This window comes from Monodon monoceros, unplaced genomic scaffold (genome assembly GCF_005190385.1).
Source record: "Monodon monoceros isolate NGI ecotype Baffin Bay Population unplaced genomic scaffold, NGI_Narwhal_1 Super_Scaffold_4, whole genome shotgun sequence".
Lineage (NCBI taxonomy): Eukaryota > Metazoa > Chordata > Mammalia > Artiodactyla > Monodontidae > Monodon > Monodon monoceros.
This window is the reverse complement of record NW_021703781.1, coordinates 52,351,141-52,372,812: the sequence shown is the minus strand read 5'-3', so window position 1 is coordinate 52,372,812 and position 21,672 is coordinate 52,351,141. Positions and strand designations below refer to the sequence as shown.

Here is a 21,672-nt window from a genome sequence, read left to right as displayed (position 1 = left end):
CTTTAGTCAGAAAGAAACCGATGTAAACAGTCATCTTATAACTTGTATTTATAACTAACTCCAGGGCAAGGGCAGATATCTGTGGGTCCCATCAGGCCCTGTCATGGAGTGAACTAAATCCTTAAGGATGGCTTGGGCTGACACAGCTTCTTCCCAGTGGACCAGTAGGTCAGACCCACCTCAATCCCTTGGGGTTCAGGTAGAATTGGACCCATCTTGGGATGGCAGTGAACTAAAAGAGCATTTGGTTCACTGTAACTCTTCCACCATGAGCCTTGGCCATCAGGCCTAGGGATCAGATCTTGATCGACTGGATCCCTGCACAGTTCATCACAGAGGCCTCCAGTTACCCTGTGACCCAAACATGCCCCCCCTCAGCCCCTTATCCTCACACTGAATGTCTCCTCAACAGCAGATTGTGGTGGAAATTAGAGCCGTGTGCCTCTATTTATTCTCTGAATTGTACTGTAGAAACAAGTGTTTATGAGGAATAAACAAATCACCAGAACTGCCTATACTTAGTTTTCTTGACTCTCTTGCTGTACACCCTTATGAATATTGACCCATTTGCTACTTCTAAAAGTTAATTATAGATGGGGGCTTGAAACTGACACTGCACACTTTACTACATAATATCATCTAATTCTGCAAGGTAGGAACATTATAAAAACACACACACAAAAAAGCCAGGCAGGGCTTCCCTGGTGGCGCAGTGGTTGAGAGTCCGCCTGCCGATGCAGGGGACACGGGTTCGTGCCCCGGTGCGGGAAGATCCCACATGCCGCGGAGCGGCTGGGCCTGTGAGCCATGGCCGCTGAGCCTGCGTGTCCGGAGCCTGTGCTCCGCAACGGGAGAGGCCACAGCAGTGAGAGAGAGGCCCGTGTGGCGCAAAAAAAAAAAAAAAAAAAAGCCAGGCAGGCTCAGGTTGCCCAAACTAGTAAGTGGCAGAGCTTGGTGGGATTTGTATCTGGGACTTTTTGACTCCAAAGCACTTTCCACTGAATTCCTCATCACCTTGAACGTCAGGGTGCCCAAGTCCTGAGACCATTTATTGTCACACCTGTTGGGTTACCTCAGGCAAGTCTTTCTCTGAACATTCACCTTCCATGCTAACCCATTCACTTGCATGATCTTATAAGCCCTGAGAGGAAGGTAGCATTATTATCCCTGTATTACAGATGAGGTTCAGGGCAGTTAAATAGTTTTCTAAGGTCTTGCAGACACTAAGGTGCAAATCCAAGAATGGAAATCCCAGAGACTGAGCTCTTCACCAGTATACTAGGCTGCCTCCTTAGCCCTAACTTTTTGCCCCATCCCTAAACCTGATTCTCCTCTGAGCCCAGATCTTCCAGAAGTTGCCTGTGAGAAGAGCCCAGGTGCTAAGCCCCAAGCTTCAGTGCCAACCAGATGCCCAGTTTCTGCTGAAGATTTGATACCTTTTATATTCTCTCCTTTAGCCCTTGCCCTAAACAAGGATCTGTTTACCTTTCTTTTAAACGAGAGTAGTTTTTATTTATTTATTTATTTATTACGAGAGTAGTTTTTAAAAAATTCATCTCAGGTTTTCTGCCACTAGTCAGATATCACTGAATAAGGTTAAACTTTTTTTTTTTTTTTTTTTTGCCGCGTTGCTTGTGGGACCTTAATTCCCTGACCAGGGATTGAACACAGGCCCTCGGAAGTGAGAGCACGGATTGCTACCACTGGACCGCCAGGGAATTCCCAAGGTTGAACATTTTAGAGAAAGCAGCCTTTTAAATGAATGTGCTAAGTGTTTCTAAATATCTCACTTGAACCTATTTGCCTCTTACCTCTACCATTTAAAACGTCAATAACTTTTCCCCTAGGCCTCCAATAATCTAATGGTTATGTTTGCTCAGTATTCTTAGGGCCTCTCTCAGAGCTGGGAAAACACAGACCTTGGGAACTAAATTGCCTCTGGGAAGGTTCTTGATATCTGGGCTGGAAACCTAAGCTCTGCATAGCAGTGGAGTGTTAATCTGTACATAGCCACACTAATTTAACTTATTCAACTTTATTGCAGTAACAAAGTAATTTTTCCTAACAATAAAAGCAGAGTGTGTATAGGCAAGAGGATGGTCCTATCTCAGGCCAAGTCCCCTTTCCTAATGTTTCAGACCTGGGTTGGCTAGAATAGCCTTCTAGAATGGAACATTTATCCACCAGGTGTCATTATTTACCAGTTCTGGCAAGCCACTGGGCTGTCTCACTGGTGCACGTGATGGTTGGGATCAAGGCTAGAGACAATATGAGATCAATCAAAATAGATTTAGGAAAGGATTAGAATGCAGCTTGCGGGGGGGGGGGGTGTCTTTGAAAGACCAGTGACACCTTTCTGATCAGGTTTCCCAACATATTGCTTCCCCTGGAAGGAGTCAGAACCTGGCTTCTCAGGAGTCACCCTGGCTTCCTGCTGCACTGTGCTGGACTCAGGTTTGTACCCCCAAGTCTAAGCAGTCTTCCTTTCAGTAAAACATGGCCTTTCTGTGCCCAACTGCCCCCGTGACTTTCCCCTCTGGCTCCTGGTTCACGTGTCTCAGGGGATAGAAAAGCACAGTAGAGAGACAAGTAAGTCATTGCTCCTTCCCAGACTGAAGGTCTCTAGAGACCCAGAGTTCAGGATACAAATGCGAGAGGTCATGGGGCCGGGAGAACAGGAAACAAGCATGCATGGCAGCGCCTGGAGAGAGGCTACCTGGATGACTGAAGTAAGAAGAGGGGCCTTGAACCCTCGTCCCCCCGCGTTCCTCTTCAGGCTGCTACCGCAAGGCAAGAAGCTGGGATGGGCGCGGTCCGGCCGTCCCGTCCTCACGCTCAGAGCCAGCCGTTGCTGGTGAAATCCAGGCGCAGTGCCTCCTCCTGGGGAGCGCTCAGCTCCCGCAAGGGGGCGCGGCAGGGGCCTCCGTAGTAGCCAAACCAGTCCATGGTTTTCTTCAGCCCCGGGATCCCGAAGCGCTGGGTCACCTGAGGAGCAGGGCCTGTTAGAAAAGACTGGGGAGTCCCCTGCACACACACATCTGGGACCCAGACATGTGTCACTTGCAGAAAGTTAGGGTTCCCACCCTTCCCTCCCAGTATACTAACTACCAAATCTAGGACACCCAGGGTAGGTCACCAGAAGGCAGGTCGGCAGTAGAGAACACAATGCCAAAACCTAGAATGAAGGAAGGCACCTGCTTTGGTTTTAGGAGAGAAATCCGCCCCATCGGGGAGGAGAGTGGCATTCGGTCCTCAAACTGGGATGGGAGAAGGCAGCAGCGCTGTGGGTCTGGGCGGTAGAGACTCACTGGTCTGCAGCCCAGTTCCCTGGAACCTGACTCAGGGCACACCAGGAGTGGAGAGTCTGAACAGCCCAGACCTCTACTGCCCCCGCAGCAGGGTCCCCCCCCATGCACCCATAGCTCCTCCCTGACCCCAACTCCAAATGCTCTCACAGGGAAAACAATGCATCCTTGTCCGAAGAAGTTTCACTCTGTAACCTTGTATCATTAACTTATCTCTGAGCAAGTTCACTTGCCTAAAACACGAGGGGGCCGGATAACACGATCTCTAAAGTCTTTTCCATTGTAGTGGGAGATCTAATTTAAAATCATGCATGGAGTTTTACAGAAAATGAAGAATCAAGTTTCTTTGTGTTTAGCATAGCAACGGGTTGTTTCATGCTGATGGGAAGTGTTAGATTAATCTTTGACTACCTAAAAACTAAGAAAGTAATTATTACTTAATAAAGTTTCATTTTGAGGGAAATAAAATCTTAGAAATATGGGCTTCATGAAGGGTAAAACTAATAAAAGAGGTTGTTTGGGGTAGAGAGGCTGGGAACCACTGATGAATGACTGGCTAATAACTATTCACCACTAGAGGCCAGTAGACTTTAGCAAGCCTCCTCCCAGACCTGGCCCCCATCATGTTCTAATAACCTGAGCATTTCACCCAAAACCTGACTAGGGTGGGAAAGACGATGGAAACAAGAAGTACCTAGAGGAAAGCTTTCTTCAACATAAGGGTCTGAAGATCTCTGATTTGCCCCTCTTCAGATGCTGAGAAAGGGTTGAACACTTTGGAGGTAAAAAACAGGGAAAATCCTAAATATAGCCTGGGCAGGAGGCCGGCTGGGTGGGAGGGCGGTGGACACACACTGTGTTCGAGCAGGGCAGGGCAATAAGGTGACATCAAGCTGCTCTTGGGGTGGCTGAGCCTAGAGCCCGGGCAGCAGAAAGGTGTTCCAGACATTCCTGAGTGTGTGCCCAGAGTTGGCACAGGACGGGGCGCAGAGTGAAGGGTAAGGCAGGATGGCATGCCAAGGGCTAGGAAGGCAGCAAGTATCCTCTCTTCCCAAAGGACAGCCCAAGCTGCTTCGTCTATCAAATTAGGAGGTAACAACATCTACGCCATGTCACAAGAATTGGATGAGAAAAATGCCACTATTTAGGCCAGACCTCAAGCGGCCTGGAAACTCCTCTTCCTATCCGGGTGGTCTGCAGGTTCTGGGACCTTCTCTCTCACAAGCAGATGGGAGTGGGAGAGCAGAGGTCCCGCCCCAGTGGAATGTCAGAATGTATAGTACAGCCTGGGCCCTGATGGGGCTCAGCTGCAAGGCCCTCATTTCTGCAATTCTTACACCCTATCTGTAGCCCGTCCTATCCCAGGAGAACCTTCACATCCAGGGAAACTCGTGCTTGCCTCCTCAGCTGTCCTTTCTCTAAATCTGAGTTTATCTGTCCTTTTGAGGTAAAGATATAAGCTGTGAGGGAAATCTAGAGCCCGCCCACCACTTTCCCAAAGAAAACATTGCCAAGCTCCGTCTGGGACTATTGCCTCAGAGGCAAAACTCAGTCACAAGACAAATATTTAATGCAATATTAAAAAAAAAAAATGCAAGGGCTTCCCTGGTGGCGCAGTGGTTGAGAGTCCGCCTGCTGATGCAGGGGACACGGGTTCGTGCCCTGGTCTGGGAAGATCCCACATGCCGCGGAGTGGCTAGGCCCGTGAGCCATGGCTGCTGAGCCTGTGCGTCCGGAGCCTGTGCTCCGCAACGGGAGAGGCCACAACGGTGAGAGGCCCACGTACCGCAAAAAAAAAAAAAAAAAAGATGTCAGTGGAGGCCACACAAGTAGCAGTAAGAAGGCACTTCTACCCCTTCCAGCTAGGGAGGTATCCGTAGAGGCCTAGTGTGGAGCCATTATTATTTCTAAACTCCCAAAAAAGAAATCTCCAGGCCCATATGGTTTCAATGGAGAATTGTTTTTTAATGTTTAAAGAAGACTTAACACCAATTCTCACAGCCTCTTCCAGAAAACAGAAGAGGAGAGAACACTTCCCAATCAATTAATGAAGCTATTTTTACCCTGATACCAAAATCAGACAAAGATAGGAAAGAAAGAAAGAAAGAAAGAAAGAAAGAAAGAAAGAAAGAAAGAAAGGAAGGGGTGGCAGGGAGGAAGGAAGGAAGAAAGAAAAAGGACTACATACCAATATCGCTCATGAATATAGGCAGGAAAAACCCTTAATAAAATATTAACAAATGGAATTTGGCAATATATAAAAAGTTATACACCATGTGCAAGTGGGGTTTATCCCAGGGATATAAGTCTGGTTCAATATTTGAAAATTATTAATGTAACTTACCATATTAACAGGCTAAAGAGGAAAAAAAATCACATGATCAAATCAATCAATGCAGAAAAAATTTGACAAAAATTAAACACCCATTCATGATTTTTAAATACTCTCTGAAAACTAGAATGAGGGAGAACTTCCTCAACTTGAAAAACAGCATCTACAGAAACCTATAGCTAACATTGCACTTAACGGTGAAAGGCTGAATGCTTTTCTTTAAGATCAGAAACAAGGCAAGGATGTCCACTCTCCCTACTCTTATTCAACATAGTGCAGGAAGTTCTAGCCAGTGCAATAAGGCAAGAAAGGAAATAAAAGGTATGTAGATCAGAAAGAAAGAAATAAAACATCCCCTATTTGTAGATGATATGATTGTCTATGTAGAAAATCCCAAGGAATATAGAAAAAAATCTCATAGAACCCATTAGTGAGTTCATCAAAGTCATATGATACAACATAAAGAAGCAAAAATCAACTGTGTTTCTATACATACTAGCAATGAACATATGAATAATGAAATTAAAAATACAATATCATTTATAATCACTCAAAAAATATGAGCCACTTGGGTGTAAATATCTCAAAACTTGTATAGGACTGGTTTGCCAAAAACTGCAAAGTGCTGATGAAATAAATCAACGAAGGTCTACATAAATGGAGACATAACCATATTCAAGGATTTGAAGACAACACAATAAAAATGTCAATTGTTCCCAAATGGGTGTACAGGTTTAACACAATTCCTATCAAAATTTCAGCAAGTATTCATAGACATACACAATATTTTTCTAAAATTTATATGGAAAGACAAAGGATTTAGATTAGTTAAAACAATTTTTTGGGGAAAAAAAGAACAAAGTGGGAGGAATCAGTCTAGCTTAAAATCTTAAAATCTGATTTTAAGATTTATTACACACCTACAATAATCAAGTCTGTATGGTACTGCAGAGGGATAGATCAATGGAGAGAATAGAGAATCCAGAAATAGACCTACACAAATACACCCAACTGATTTTTGACAAAAGTGCAAAAGTAATTCAGTAAAGGAAAGATCCATCTTTTCAGCAGATGGTGCTGGAGCAAGTGGATATCTACAGGCCAAAAAAGAACAGAAAAAAAAATGAACCTTGATCTAAGTCTCATACGTTTTACAAAAATTAACTCAAAATGGGTCACAGGCTTGTAAAATATAAAACTTTTAGGAAAAAAATAGAAAAACTTTACAATCTAGTGCTAGGCAAAGAGTTCTTAGACTTGCATCAAAAGCATAAACATAAAAGAAAATATTGATAAATTAGACTTCCTCAAGATTAAAAACTTTTGCTCTGTAAAAGATCTGTTAAGAGAATGATGAGACTAGCTACAGACTGGGAGAAAATCTTTGCAAACCACATTTTTGACAAAGGACTAGTATCTAGAAGGTATAAAGAACTTCCAAAACTCAACAGTTAAAAAAAAAAAAATCCAGTTGGAAAATGGGCAAGAGACATAAACAGACATTTCATCTAAGAGGATATATAGATGGCAAATAAATACATGACAAGATGTTCAATAGCATTAGCCATCAGAAAAATGTAAATTAAAACCACGAGATGTCACAACATGCCTATCAGAATGGCAAAAAAAAAAAAAAAAAGTCACAACACCAAATGCTGGTGAGGATGCAGAGAAACTGGGTCATGCATACATTTACACTGATGTAAATACAATATGGTACACTCACTATGGAAAACAGTTTCTTAAAACACTAAACTTGCAAACAACATACGACCCACCAATTGTGTATTTATCCCAGAAAAATGAAAATTTATGGTCACACAAAAACCTGTTCGTAAATGTATACAGCAGCTTTACAACCAGCTTTCCTTCACCAAGAGAATGGTTAAACAAGCTGTTTATGGCCACACCATGAACTACTATGCAGCAATAAAAAGGAACTATTGCTTACATGTGCCTGAATGAATCTCCAGAAAATTATGCTGAGTGAAAAAAGCAAATCTCAAAAGGTTACAGACTAAAAAGATTTGTTCATAGAGGAAATAAAAAGGTTATAGGCTATCTGATTCCATTTATATAACAGTCTTGAACTGATAAAATTATAAAAATGAACATATTTGTGATGCCAGGGGTTAAGGAGGGGGTGGGGGCAGGAGGTGAGTAGGTGTGGCTCTAAAAGGATAACACGAGGGATCCTCATAGTGCTGGAAATATTCTGTATCTTGACTGTATACATGTCAAAATCCTGGCTGTAATTTCATGCTATAGCTTTTTAAGATGTTACCATTGGGGGAAACAGGGTAATGGGTACTTGGGATCTCCCTGTATTGTTTCTTATAATTTCACGTGAATCTACAATAATCCTAAAATTAAAAGTTTAATTTAAAATATGAATAAAAACATGTCTCCAGGGACACACGTTTTTCTTTATGCCTCAGACTCCAATGTGGCTCAGCACAGCACTGCCTGCAATTGACAAGCATTCCATCTTGCCTCTTCTCCTTGACTTGCCCAGCAGAGTTGGGGTACACAGTCTGACTACAGAATGGATTATTTGAAGACAGGACTTTCCTGGGAAAGCTGCGCTCTGAATACCTCCAGCCTTTCCACTCCTTTATTACTCTCAATCATTCTATTTTTCAGGATCTGGCCCCTTATAAAGCTGACATAAAGGCCCATGTTTCCCTCTCTTTAGGCAGGGCATCTCTAAGTAAGGTTCCAGGATTCCTGATGTCACAATCACCCAGGATGCTTGTCTCAATGACTGTTCCTGAGCCTAAAGGAGTAGAATTTTAACAGCTCCCTAAATGAATTCTAATGCATACGTAAGTTTGAGAACCAATGTGGTTCGACTTTGTTCCTGAAGTCAAGATTTTCTGGGGAGGCACAAAGTGTTCCCACACTGGGATGTTCTCTAAAAGGACTTTCTGAAAGGGAAGAGACCAAGTGGGGACCCCTGTGCCAGCACTGGCTCCTGTTCCAATGAGGACACAGACCACCCCCACTCTGGGTCCATTGGCTGGGAACTCACCGCAGTGTTTGGCTCGATGAGGCGGTGCTGCAGCTTCTGGGCATCTTCCCATTGCCCTGTGAGGCAGAGTCGCTCCAGCTGGCACACCTGAGCCCCCAGGACATTGGCCAGGGCACACACGCCCCCTACAGCTCCTGCCACAGAGTAAGATGCAGAATACCAGCCAGAGCCTCTGCCTGTAGAGAATTCCAAATCCTGGTTCCCAGCACCTCTTTGTTCTGGGCAGACAGGCTGTGCATTTCTAGGCCACTGGTTAGCCATATCTGAGACATGCTCTGTGAGTTCACAGATTTCCAGAGAGAACATTTCCAGCATATTCAAAATAGACTCCCACAGGCTGAGGGGCAGGGAGCAGAGCCTGAAGGCTAACTCAAGGACAGTTCCTTCCCTGCACACCCCTCCCTCCACCCCCCACCCCCTGCAGAGTAGAGTCCCACCTGCCAGTTGACACCTCCACGATCCTCCAATAGCCCCCTGACTCATCAGCCCTGGAAGGGGATGGAGTGGATGGGAAGCCTTTGCTCTACTGAAATTTTATTCCCCGCAGTGAATTCAGCCTGGGACAGCAGTGAGGGAGAGGTTAGGGGAGGGGAAAGAGCACTAGACAGAGGCAGGAGACCCGGCATTTCCTCCCACTGGCTGCATGAACTTGGACAAGTTATCAACCCTCTCCGGTTCTCTTTGTTCTCATGTGGGCAATGAAAACGGGCTGGCTGTGATCTCAGAGGTTCCTGCCACTTCTGCCAGCCTGTGAGTGTGATTCCAAAGCTAGTTGGGGGTGACTCAAAGCAGAGTGGCCTCAAGACTGGAGAGAGAGTAGGCATTTCAACCTAATGCTAATATAGCTCGAATGAGCTAATATAGATGCCATTTATTGAAAACCTACTATGTGCTGAGCACTATGGCAGACATAGGGCCAATGCTCTCTAACCCTCATAACACCTCCCTGCTTTGCAGAGTAGAAACTAGGCCCAGAAAGGTCATGTACTTTGCCCTGTTGGTTCTCAGTGAATAAATGGCAGAGCTCGGATTCCAGCTCAGATCCCCAACTTCCAGAGCCTGTGATATTTCCATCTGCCACACTCTCAGGAATGAAGCATAAATGGGTCCCTTCTACTCTCCCCTTTAGAGACTGTGACAAGGCAGAGGGGAGCTACACAGGACCTATACTACAAGTCAAAGTCTGCAGAGACAAGAGAGAATAGGAACCAGCATTTTCCCCTGCATCGTTGGAAAAGTAACTCAAATCTACACTCACTGGGGCTTTAGCTGAAGGGAGCAGATGCTTCCCTCCGCTCCATGGCTCAAATCCAGTCTGAACCCAAGGACCTTGACCCCAAGCAGATAAGAGCAGTGGGTCTAATGGTGACATTCCTAGGATCCTGGACTGGAACAGAGTCTGATCAGACAGCTGAAGATCCCCAGACCAACCCCGCAGGCCTGACAATTCATTCTGGCCTGGACCCACGGAGAGAGGAAAATGCACTCCCAGACTAGTGGGAAGGGCCCCAAGGCCTCTTCCCTCAGAGAATGATTTACAAGGTGAGATTAAAGGAGCTAAGTTTGTCACCTAAGCAGGGAGCTTGGGACTTCGAGCAAACTGTAGGCATCCCCCCTACAGGCCAGGGATTGTACTCGGCCACCCTCCTCTGCCCAACAAGGTCACCCACAAGCACCCACTATTCAGATAAGTAAGCAGTGTGCCAGACCTCTGAGGTTTCTGAGCAGGCAGGCTGGCAAAGGCCCCCTCTACACCCAGTCCTGGCCCTCACCATCTCTCCCAGCAGAACCCAGCTGCCTGCGTATATCTTGGTCACGCATCACAGTGTGAGAGCAGAGAGAGGCCTACCCACGGCATAGCTGGCCAGCAGGAAGCCAGCCGATCCAGCCAACACCTGGAAATCCTGCCTCCTGGTCTTGTGAACAATCAGCCCGATCCTGGTCACCTGTAACGGCAAACCTGGTGTGAGAGCTGGGCCCACAAGCTCTGCCACCAGCCTGGATGGGGGCTGGGCAAGTGTGGGAGAATGAGAGCCCAGGTCCCAGAGAGATGCCTCAAAGTTCAGATGAGCCCCAGAGAGCCCACAGGACAGAGGGAACCCACACAGGAGCCCAGGACTGAAGCGGGTCCCAGAGCTGCCCGGAAGTTGGTAGCAAAAGAGAAGAGGAGGAGGGCGCCCCAGCCGAGAGCTGCTGCCACTCACATCACCACCGCTGTCCTTGATGCCCACGATATTCGGGTGCTGGGAAAGCGTGACCACCGCATCCACAGGCAGGTCCAGCCCCGTGTTGGCTGGGACACTGTAGAGCACCACAGGAATTGGAGACAGGTCAGCAACCTGAGGGGCACAGAGAAGAGAGGAGAGGGCAGCTGCCCCAGGCCTGAGGCAGTCCAGGCTTGGGTCTCTGCAGGGCTACCTGGACTGGCCCACCTGCTGGGCTAAAAGTCACAGTGCTATGCACCCTGATTGCAAGCACTAGTCCTGGCTAACACTTAGGAGTGCATTCTGTGTGCCAGGCACAGTTCTAAGTCCTTTATGTTTTGATTGAATTTAGTCCTCACAACCACCCTGGAGGAAGATTCCATTATTCCTCCCGTTTGGGAGGGGAGGAAACAGCAATACAGCTTGGTTAGGTCAGTCACCCACTGTCACACAGCTGGTACCTGGTGGCATCCCTCCCCTTTCCCAAAGCTGCCATTCATGGGAAGTAGGCTCACCACTCTGCTCCCAGCTTCTCTCATCTCCCCTCCCCTCCCCAAGCAGTATCTCTGCCTCACCCAGCTTCCTCTTGGCCCCAGACCTCAAGCCCACACCCACCCCTCACACCCACCTTGGTGTAGTGGTGAATGAGGGCGGCGCTGTTCATGCGGCCGTGATAATAGCAAGGAGTCACCACCATGGCGGCGTCAGCCCCGACCTGGGCCATGCTCACCGTCATCTCCACCGTGGCCTGAGTGGCTGCAGGAGGAAGGAGGAAGTCTTCCCTACAGGCCGCGGTGGGCGAGGGCAGGAGGCAGAGGACTGGGCTAGGACCCTGGGGCAAGCAAGGGGCGCAGAGCAGAAGAGACAGAGCAAGCGCTAGACCGGACCCAGCCCCGGGTCAGGGAGCCCGCCCCCGCCCCCGCCCCCAGCAGCTACCGCCAGGGCCGGGGCATTAAGGCCTCACACTCGCAGCCTGAGCCGGCTAGCAGGAGCTTGTCCCTGGGCAGGGCCTGGCGCACGCGGCTCACCACCTCCAGGCGCTCACTGCTGGTCAGGAAGGGGAACTCGCCGTTGGAGCCTTGGACCACGAAGCCTGCAAGAGAGGCAACACCTTCCCACGTGCTTGTGAAAAAGCGGATGTTGGACTTATGCTCACCCAGGCTCCTACCTCCCCGACACCACAGTTTATCACACATTTCCTTCCCAGTCCTGATGCAGGCAGAGCGTGCTACCCAGTTGCCGTGACAGTGTTCACACTATTTTTCTTTGTTTTAATGAGATATTTTAGGCATGCCAAAAAGAATAGTTAATAATAGAATCCACATCGGTGTACCCAGCACCCACGACACTTGCCCCCCACCCCGTCACCGTCCTCTTCCTCATCTCTGGCGTGTCTCAAGTGGTTATTGTTCCCATTCATGTCTTTATACCCTTAAAACATACATCTGGACCCATAAACAATCTATAAGATGGGTTTTGCCATTTAAAACATTATAGAAATGGAATCACACTTACATAACATACTGCAGTTTGCCGTTTTTGCTCACCATTGTGCTTTGCACCTTGGCCACAGCAGTACAGGGAGCTCTGATTCATTCACTTTCATTGCTGTATAGTATTCTCTTGTGAAGTTAGACCACAATTTACTTTTCATTCTCCCTTCGATGACATTTAGAATACATCCTAATTTTGCTATTACAGACAATGCTGAAACAAACACGTTTAAAAGTTTCTCTCAGTTTAGATACTTAGGCGTGTAAAGGCTGAGTCGCATGGAAATGCATCTTCACGTGCCAAAATTCTAATTAGCCAGTTCATACCCCAGCAGCACATAGAAAAAACTGTTAGTGCTCATCCACACCAATACTGAGTATTGTCAGAACTAATTTTTGCCAATTTTCTGGGTGGAAAATGATGTCTCATTATTTTTTTATTTTTATTTTTTTTTGCGTTACGCGGGCCTCTCACTGCTGTGGCCTCTCCCGCCGCCGAGCACAGGTTCCGGACGTGCAGGCTCAGCGGCCATGGCTCACGGGCCCAGCCGCTCTGCGGCACGTGGGATCCTCCCGGACCGGGGCACGAACCTGCATCCCCTGCATCGGCCGGTGGACTCCCAACCACTGCGCCACCAGGGAAGCCTACATCTCATTATTTTATTTTGCATTTTCCTTTTTTAACCATCATCTGTGAGATTTCTAACTTTACCAGTTAAAGGTGTCAACCCTTTTATATCCATGAGAGACCAGTAGAATTGATGCTTTTCAGCTGAATCTAAACGGAATGTTAAACCATTTTCCTCTCAGCTTTTTTCGTTTTACTTTCTCTTTCCTATTCTTTCTCCTCTCCATTCCATTTCAAAAATTTTTTTCTTAAATACAGCGTACAATAAACGAAGATTATTAATAAATAGAAGACCGTTTGGGAGGAAGGAAAGAAAAGAAAGCCAGGGGGAATGTTGGTATACAAAATCCCTGCCATACAGTTCTGATGGGCCAGAAATTTGACTTGGAGCTTCCCGACAGTCAAAGCTAAAAGGGAAACGTGGTCAGCTGACAGATATGTAGAAATCAAGATAAAGCAAAGCAGCTGTCCTGGAGAAACACAGAGTTTCCTGGCACTGGGACAAAGAGAGATTGTTCCTATGAGTCATCCTTAAGGGGACACAGTGTGATGGGGAGACAACTTTACACCACAAATCTCCCTCTGTGCTGTTCGCTCTACCGTTAAAGTCCACTGAGTGGGTTGCCAGAAGAGCTCACCGGATACTTAGCATATTTCCCCCAGTTTTTGCCTTGGTAACATCGCAGGGAACATCTTGAGGCAAATAGATTTTGGCTTCTGTTGCATTGCCTCCTCAGGATCAATTCCTCCGTGTCAGGCTAGGGGCCTACGGTGGGAGCCTCCTTCTGTCTTGCTCCATAAGGCCACAGTGATTTCCCAGTGCATCACCCCACTTGCAGAGTTGCCAACCCCAGAGAGGGCTCCAATCCAGCCACGATTGGACCAGCACCCTCTAAGAATTTAGAGAACAAGCTCTTGCCACTGCCTCCGCAACATTTCCTGCCAGCCCCCTTGAAGGGGGCTTCTTGCTTCAGACATGTCTCCAGACACAGTCACTCACTCCCAAGTCCCCTTTCATTCTGGTGGTCAATTCCAGAAGCCTCCAGTCCCCACAGTTGGACTTGGCCTAAACAGCAGGACAGCTGGGTCTTGAGCTCCCCCTGTGCTCAAGACTCCTAGTGGCTTCTCCTCATTTCATTTAAGGGAGCATCCGACCTGGGCCTGACTCCCAAGAAGGAAGAGATGCCAGGCTGGGGGAGAGGAAGTGTGATAGAGTCAGGCAAGCGCTGGACTCCAGTCCCTCTGGCTACTGGGCAAGTCACATCGCTCTCTGAGACCCCATTTCCTTTTCTTTGGGATGACAATAAAGTCACTTCAATCCTACCTTATAGGGCTGTCTTAAAGGCTCAAATGAGAAAATGTAGGAGAAAGCAAGCACTTTGAAGTCTGTGAACTGATACTGCCAAGACCCCCCTCCTTCTCCTTGACCAGATGTCCAGTTTCAGGTCTAATGTGCCACCATGGTGTAGAGGTGGGGCTAAAGGAGAGGAAAAGGCCAGGGTTCCAGATGGGTGGGGAGTGAGGAAAGTGGGCGGTGGGGAAGCAGGGAGCAGCACAGTAGGGTCGTCAGAGCCCGGGTTTAACTCCCAGTGTGGCCCCTTGCCAGCTCTGAGCCCTTGGGCAAATGGTTTAACCAAACCTCAGCTTCCCCAACTGAAAAATGGGGGTAATATTGGTGCCCTTTTTCAAGACTTGTGAAGTTTCAATGAGATACTATTTGTAAAGTGCTTGGAATAGCTAGAACCTGGCATTCAATATGTTAGCTGTAATCATTATATTAGTCAGAGGAGTGCTCAAGCCTTAAATCAGGAGGGTGGAGGGTGGCAACTTTCAGTCTGAGGAGGGGGAGGATGGCTGGTGTGGGACGGGAGGCTGCACTCAGGAACCTCTCAGGCCCCCTCCAGCTCTAAGAGGAGAGAGACTCATTTCAGAAGCTTCTCTCCCTTGCCCCCATGGTTATTCTGGCTGCTCTGGGGAGCCAGAAAGCCTTGGTGAGGGGAGTAGGTCGGGGCTGAGGACACACAAGCAACAGGGTGATTTACTGTGGCCAAAAGGAATCACAGTCTCTTTTATGTAAGTAGCATCCCCAGTCAGTGTTACGCCCCTTGGCCCATCATCATTGCCACCTCCTCCGAGAAGTCTTCCTGGGATCAAGCCTTCACTGGACATCTCTCCTCTGAACTTCCATTACCTATTCCTTGTCCTTCCCTGCTGCCTACTCAAAAGTGCACAGAGGTCCTCAGAACCCTTCAATCTGCCCGACCCCCACCTGTTGGGACTTGACAAAATTTCTCAAACTGGCCTCTGCTGTGAAATGAGGAAATTGGATGGGACAGTCTCTTAAGTTCTCTTTGCCTTGAGGCTTTGGAGTCACTTTTCGGGCTTTTCCTCTTCCCTTTTGCCTATCTCTGAATGTTCCCCTCCAGCCAAACTTACTATCAGAGTCCCCAGACACACTGCCATCATCCTGCCTCTACACCTTTGCTCCTGTACCTTTCTCTCTGCCCAGAACACCTCCCTAGTTGCAGCCCCTCAAATGCTGCAAGAACCACGAAGCCTTTCCTTAATCCCCCTCTCCCTTGTGCTCCATAGCATTTTGTCCTTGCCCAGCACTTGCCCTACCTTGTCTAGAAGCATCGAGATCAAAGATGGTGTCTTCATTTTGGCCTCCTTCGTGACACCCAGCACACTGCCTGTTGACATGTGCGTTGATAATTTGTTGTATAAAAGAAAAATTGTCCCAAACCTGGTCTAGGGCAGAACATTTTTGCATGATGTAATTCATAACCTCCCACTAGGAAGACATGAAAGTTCCTGATGAAATGCTTAAGCAATTTCCTAATGAGCTTTAATGGAATTAAGCCTTGGTCTGGGAAACCAGCCACTCTCCCAGCGGACTCTCAGACAAGAGTCTAGTGACTGTTAACTTCTCTTCTTTCTATCTAGTCTAACAATGATTTAACCATTCTCTTTTCTTATAAAAATATCCTTTCCAAGAGTATATACTTCAGTTGGCTGCTTAGAAGCTATTTTCCTTGCAGCACGACTGTAATAAAACTTTGATATCATCTCAACTAAATTGCCTGAAAACTTTTTTGACTTTTAATTTGAACTACTTTCCAATTTACAGGAAAGTTGCAAAACTGGTACAGGGCATTTCCATACATCCCTCCCCCAGCCCCCCGCTAATGACAACATCTTACCTAACTAGAGTACAATGATCAGAACCAAAGACTTAACATTGGTACAATGCTAACTACACACTTTATTTGAATTTTGCCAGTTTGAAACTTTTTAAAAGTTAAGGTTCCAAAGTCATAATTAGCTAATCTGAAATTTTATGTAATAAGTTTTTAATAAGGGATTTAAGGTCTTCCAGATAAATGCATGCATTTTATGCATTTTAAGTCACTTCAGAAGCCAAACCTCACTGCTCTCGCCTTCCATCTAATTAGCAGCTTCCAACATTTTCCAGTATGATTGACCCCATTTTTTTCCAACTAAGATTTTTATTATGAAGTACTTTTTTTTTTCGGCTGCGCTGTGCGGCATGGGGTATCCTAGTTCCCCAACCAGGGATCTTACCTGCGCCCCCTGCAGTGGAAGCGTGGAGTCTCAACCACTGGACCGCCAGGGAAGTCCCTATTATGAAGTACTTTAAATACACACACACACACACACACACACACACACACACACACACACACATCAACATTTATATAAAGTCACTTATCAGTAATGTCAAAAATATTCAAATACTCCCAACTATGCTCCATAAAATCAGTTGACAACATTTAGGGTGTTTATAGATTTACCCATCCTTTGCAATGATTCTGGGCACCTTCTTCCTGGAGTTGGAGGCCCACAGGTTGGGAACCACTGGTAAATCCATAGTAGATGCAAATGCTAAGAAAGTTCTATGTAAAGGAGACACTGGAGGTTAGACAGTGCCATGTAGCTGAGTCCTCTCAAGTTTCATGACAGCTGCCTCCCGTTAACTGCCTAACTGGGGGTCACTGCTTGCTCCAGAAATGACTTTGTGAAACTCAGGAAGAGGAGGCAAGGAGAGTCCCAGGCTTGCCGGAGGGTACAGCGAGTATCAGGACATGTGGGAAGAGGACAGGGATAAGTATAAGAGAGATAGGCCCACTGGGGGATGGTGGGCATCAGACTCGGGGGCAGCACAGGGCAGGGGTTCGGGGTACGGGCTTTGGAGTTAGGCCAAGCTGGGCTCTGACCCCAGCAACATCACTTACTGTCTAGGCTGTCTCAGGAAAATTACACCTCTGAGCCTCACCTACAAAATGGAGATAACATAATACCTTCCTCATGGGGCTGTGCTGTAACACAACACAGAACATGGCATATACTAAACACTCAAAAAAAGGTGGGCAGAGCTACTGGTAGTACTAATCCCACTACGGTTTAGCAGTACTGCAACAGAGGCAGCCCCAGCAAGACTAGCATGAACAAGAGAGCATATGGTACAGTAACTTGAAGGTAGGCAGTGGGGAGGCACCAACACGGATCCCAGTGCGGGCAGGGAGAGGGCGGTAGTACACAGGGTGACCTACATCCCACCCCTGCTTACTTCCTGGCTTCTCAAAGCCTGTCTCTCCCCACTCCTCCCAACTCCCAGCTGCTCCCTCCTTCCTTGGTAGCAGCAGGTCGGTGGCAGTTGAGCCCCCTGGAGATTCCCCACGCCCAGAAACTGAGACCCGGGAGGCCGAATTATGGAGTCTCGAATCAGCCCACATGAAGAGGACTGTGGGAGGAGGGACCCTCTCCCCAGAGGCCCGCCCAGACCTGGGGCTGGCCACAAAGCCCTCAGACCCAGAGTGAGGGTGTACAAGGCTTTACTGGCTCAGTTCCAGGCAGCTGGCATCAGCGTGGTGCTCTCAGCTGCTCCTGGGATCTGTCTCGCGCATCTTCTCTCGGTGGGTCTTCCGTGGCCTGCGAGTCTGTCTCAGCTGCTTCAATTCCCCCCAGCTCTCCCTCTGTCAGGGGCCATCAGTGGCAGACCCTGCTCACAGAATCCAAGGGGCCCAGGACCCTTGTGAGGGCCTGACGAAGAAGGGATTTAAGCAGCATCTGGGCCACATAGTTTGCCCCATCGGAGATACGGACCACATAGGATGCCTGTGATTGTGTGCCAGCCCTGTGGGGGGAAGGGGCATCTCCATCTGTGGTCAGGTGGCTTTAAAGGGCTGGTAGGCCTGGTGGCTGCTGTTCGGCAGGCTGTGGCACAGGTGGCTCGGGTGGCTTGGATAACCCTGGTGGCCATGGTGGCAATGGCTATGGAAGGTGTGCGTGTGGTTGGCACCAGCTGTGGTGGTTTCCTGCTGGGTGAGGAAATTCCCTTTCAGCTTCATCTCCACCTCCTCGAGGGCCTTCAGCTCCTCCTGGCTGATGTCCTTGGACTCCAGGTGGCCTGAGTTCTGGCAAGCCGTGGCATGCTGCAACATGGAGATAGCCAGCTGCTGCCCCTTGGTGTCAATCTCCTTGGTACAGGCAGCCACGGCGGCCCACGTGGCCTCATCTGTGGACGAGGATTTCCCAGACTCCTCGTGGGTCTCTTTGGTCACTGAGGTCCCAGACATCCTCTGCTTGCTGGTCAAGGGCTCCCGGTGAAGAGCAGTGCCCTCTTCTCCTTGCCTCGTGGTGAAGGTGTCCACACGAATCGTGGTGCTGGCCTCCCCGCTGCCGCTCTCAGGCTGGGCAGCAGCACCGCTGCTGCAGGCCCCGGCGCTGTGGCTGCAGGTGGGGTTGCTGCCGGCAGCCAGCTTCTCTTCAGAAAAACAGCTAAAGTGCGATTTGATCCAGCTCTCCTTCCTTGCTTTGTCGCTTTCTGGTGGCTCCTGCTCGTCTTGTGCAGTCTCAGAATCCTTCTTCCTTCTCCTCTTCCTCTGCATCCACAACATGAGGCCTCCACCTCCGAGTAAGAGGGCGGTCCCCAGCACCACCCTGCGTGATGGTTGCTGGATGAGCTCCAAGAAGGTCTCCAGGACCCCACGCCAGGCGGGCAGAGCTAAGAGCACACTGGGAGTCGGGGAGCCCAGATGGTATGGCTCATGCTTGAAAGGACAGGCTCCCCGAGGTTGTCTGGCAGGCATGCCCCCCGCTGTGCCCTCCCTAGGCTGCCCCTCCCACCTCAGCAATGAACCCCATTGTGAGGAAGGTGGTTGAGGGGCGGGGCGGGGAGAGGTCACAGGATCCTTTATGTCTAGTCTGACAGGCATGGGCTGAGGCCTGGGACCCTTCTCCCACCCTGACAGCTGTCCCCAAGGTCAGTGGAAGGGTAGCTTCCCCAATTCTGAGTCCCTTCTGCCTCCTGCTTATGACCTATTCTGCAACTCAGGCCTTCTTATCCTCCAGTCTTTGGTTTCTCTTCCTCCCCATCTGATGGCACCCAAGGGGCAGAAGCTGCTGGGTCAAGCTGGCCATGGTTGAAAGACCCCCTTGGCTGGGCTGGCATCCATTCCTGGCTGCCTAAGGCTAGTGTCTCCCTCTATGAAGGGCCGAGCCCCACTGCCAGCTCAGTGCATTCCATCCCCACTTACAGCCCCCAGCCCCATAACAGAGAGGGTCCGGAAGCCAAAGGGGTCCAGAAAGGAGCTCATTCTGGAATAACATGAGGTCACAATTGGGGGGAAGACAAGCAGTGGGCTGAGAAGGCAGAATACACAGGACAGGAGACTTCAGCCCGTCCCAGATCCCTGGGGCCATTTCAGGATGGAGGCTGCTACCTCTTGCCTTAATGCACCTGCAAACCCAGAATTTGCCCCCAACTCCCCTGTAAGTGGGCAGAGTTCAGGTTATGAGTGGGTGGGCCAGCTGGCCAGGCTCTCTGTGGGTACAGACAACTGAGAGTCTGACCGTCAATCCCAAATTATACCCAGGGCCTCTCAGGGCAGAAACAGGCCTGGGCCACTCCCAGAGGCATATGACACATTTTTCAATGCCAAATAGGGTTATAAAAATTGTGATATTTTAAACACAATATTTTATTTAACGAACTAATGGCTTTAATATACACAAAATATTATACTTTATCACGAGAAACCATAGTCTTCCCTTCATAATAAGGGAATAAGACAGAAGCTTAAGGTTTTCTGGGAAACATCACCTCCCTGATCCTGCTGGAGTAACTCTGGGGTCATCCACTAACCTCATTTGGAAATAACAATTCAAAGTTCATCTCTGAGGTTGTTCGTGGGTGTGAGTTCAGGGACCAATGGCCCTTCTGCAAAAACCCTTCCCTCTGGTCTTCGGTTATAAGTTTTATTTAAAAAGAATACTCTTTATTCAAATAATTAGTACAAATTAACTATGCTGAAAAAAAATAAGTAAGTAATAAATAGAGCTGCACAGTTTCAGGCAATGCCTTTCAGAAGAATCTCTTAACTCTTCACTAATTCATCAAGGGCAGGTTCCCATCTCCTCTTTGGAGGACCTTTAACTCATTGCAGGAGGCCCTGGCAATGTGATACGTGATGGTTCCCTCCCCTGCCCCTGAGTTTGGGCTGCAAAAGGGGGTGAGGATCCAGCAAGAGAGACATAGATTTTCGCGCTAGAGTGGCTCATTGTTCCCTTCCCAGGCAACCTGGCTGCATCCTGGGAGCTGTGACTGGGCCCTATGGCCCGGTGTTATCTGTGCCAGGACCTCAGGTTTGGGTTCCTTGGGAGGACTATGTTGAATGCTGTGGCCCCAGTTGCCATTCTAAAATGAGGAAGCCGGATCAGAGGTTCAGTGATTTTTCCAAGGTCGCCGTAACTAGCAGAACTAGAACTCCTACAGGTCTTCTAACTCCGGGTGTTGGGCTCTTCTACACAGTGCCCCGACCCCCCCCCCATGTGCGGGGGTAAGAGAGAGCTGAGGTGGGAGCTGGTGCCTGCGTAGTTTACCAATGGCCAGCCTGCCAAACCCTCTGCAGCCTGTGCTCCTAGGCACCCCTGTCCCCACTGCAGCAGTGAGTTGGGGGGAGGGGGAAGGAAGGGTCCAGAGAAGAGCCTGGGGCGCAGGCAGACACTGGATGCAAAGTCTACCCTCCCCACCCCCTGCACTAGGGTGTCCTTGAAGCCGGGAGGTGAAGCAGAGTCTTCGTTTAGAGATTCAAGGAGCTTCTCACTTTGCTTCAAGAGATCCGGGCCTCAGCCCAAACCTTCAGGCTCCAATGAGCTGAGCCCCAGCAGAAATGTACTTAGAGTTTGTGTCACTGCTCAGTGTGGACGTCCACAGGGCATTCACTGGCCGCTAGGGAAGGTTCACATCGCCTCAGCACTGAGATACGAATGGGGTCTCAGTCATGCCAGCGGGCACTGTCACAACGCGGCTCTGCCCGCAGTGGCGATCATACTGTCATTCTAATCATCATTATCACTGGAATCCACACCTTCTAATGTACATACCCTTCAAAATTTACAGCATGCTTTCACTTGCATTCTCTCAGATTCTTCTCCCCACCCTCCTATGATGTGGCCATTGTTACTCCCACGTGTCAGATGGGGAAACTGAGCTTTAGAGAGATCTCACAGCTAAGTCAGTGGCCGAGCTGTGGTTTGAATCAAGAGTGCACGTTCCCAACTGCTCCACTGCATTACCCCAGTCGGAACCACTCCATTCCCAAGTTGGTGCCCATCAGGGTCTGTTTATTAGAATCTGACCTAGCGACTCATCAT

General features: G+C 48.5%; 2 protein-coding genes across 5 annotated transcripts in view; both read right to left on the bottom strand.

The window, feature by feature from the left end:
* The window catches only part of HOGA1 (4-hydroxy-2-oxoglutarate aldolase 1), a 30,585-nt gene that overhangs the window by 7,525 nt on the left and 1,388 nt on the right, over nt 1-21,672 (bottom strand). For 2 of the 4 annotated variants that reach the window (XR_003796977.1, XR_003796978.1), the window contains exons 2-7: nt 11,837-11,965; nt 11,501-11,628; nt 10,873-11,007; nt 10,518-10,614; nt 8,669-8,802; nt 2,717-2,985 (exon numbers count right to left, since the gene is read on the bottom strand). Coding sequence is in view for 2 of the 4 variants with exons in the window: in XM_029244871.1 (XP_029100704.1) it covers nt 2,836-2,985; nt 8,669-8,802; nt 10,518-10,614; nt 10,873-11,007; nt 11,501-11,628; nt 11,837-11,965; nt 12,420-12,468 (822 nt within the window). In the remaining 2 variants the exon portion in view is untranslated. Of the gene's footprint in view, nt 1-915; nt 2,986-8,668; nt 8,803-10,517; nt 10,615-10,872; nt 11,008-11,500; nt 11,629-11,836; nt 11,966-12,419; nt 14,558-21,672 lie in introns of those variants that run through there. The other 2 variants (XM_029244871.1, XM_029244870.1) reach the window with 2 other exon arrangements.
* On the bottom strand, nt 12,812-19,801 carry CUNH10orf62 (chromosome unknown C10orf62 homolog). Its single transcript, XM_029244869.1, has one exon. It carries the CDS (start codon nt 19,230-19,232, stop codon nt 18,183-18,185), a length of 1,050 nt encoding a protein of 349 aa, XP_029100702.1. The 5' UTR covers nt 19,233-19,801; the 3' UTR covers nt 12,812-18,182.

Coding starts and splice junctions, on each gene's coding strand:
- CUNH10orf62 (XM_029244869.1), bottom strand. CDS start 19,232: ATGCCTGTCAGACTAGACATAAAGGATCCTGTGACCTCTCCCCGCCCC.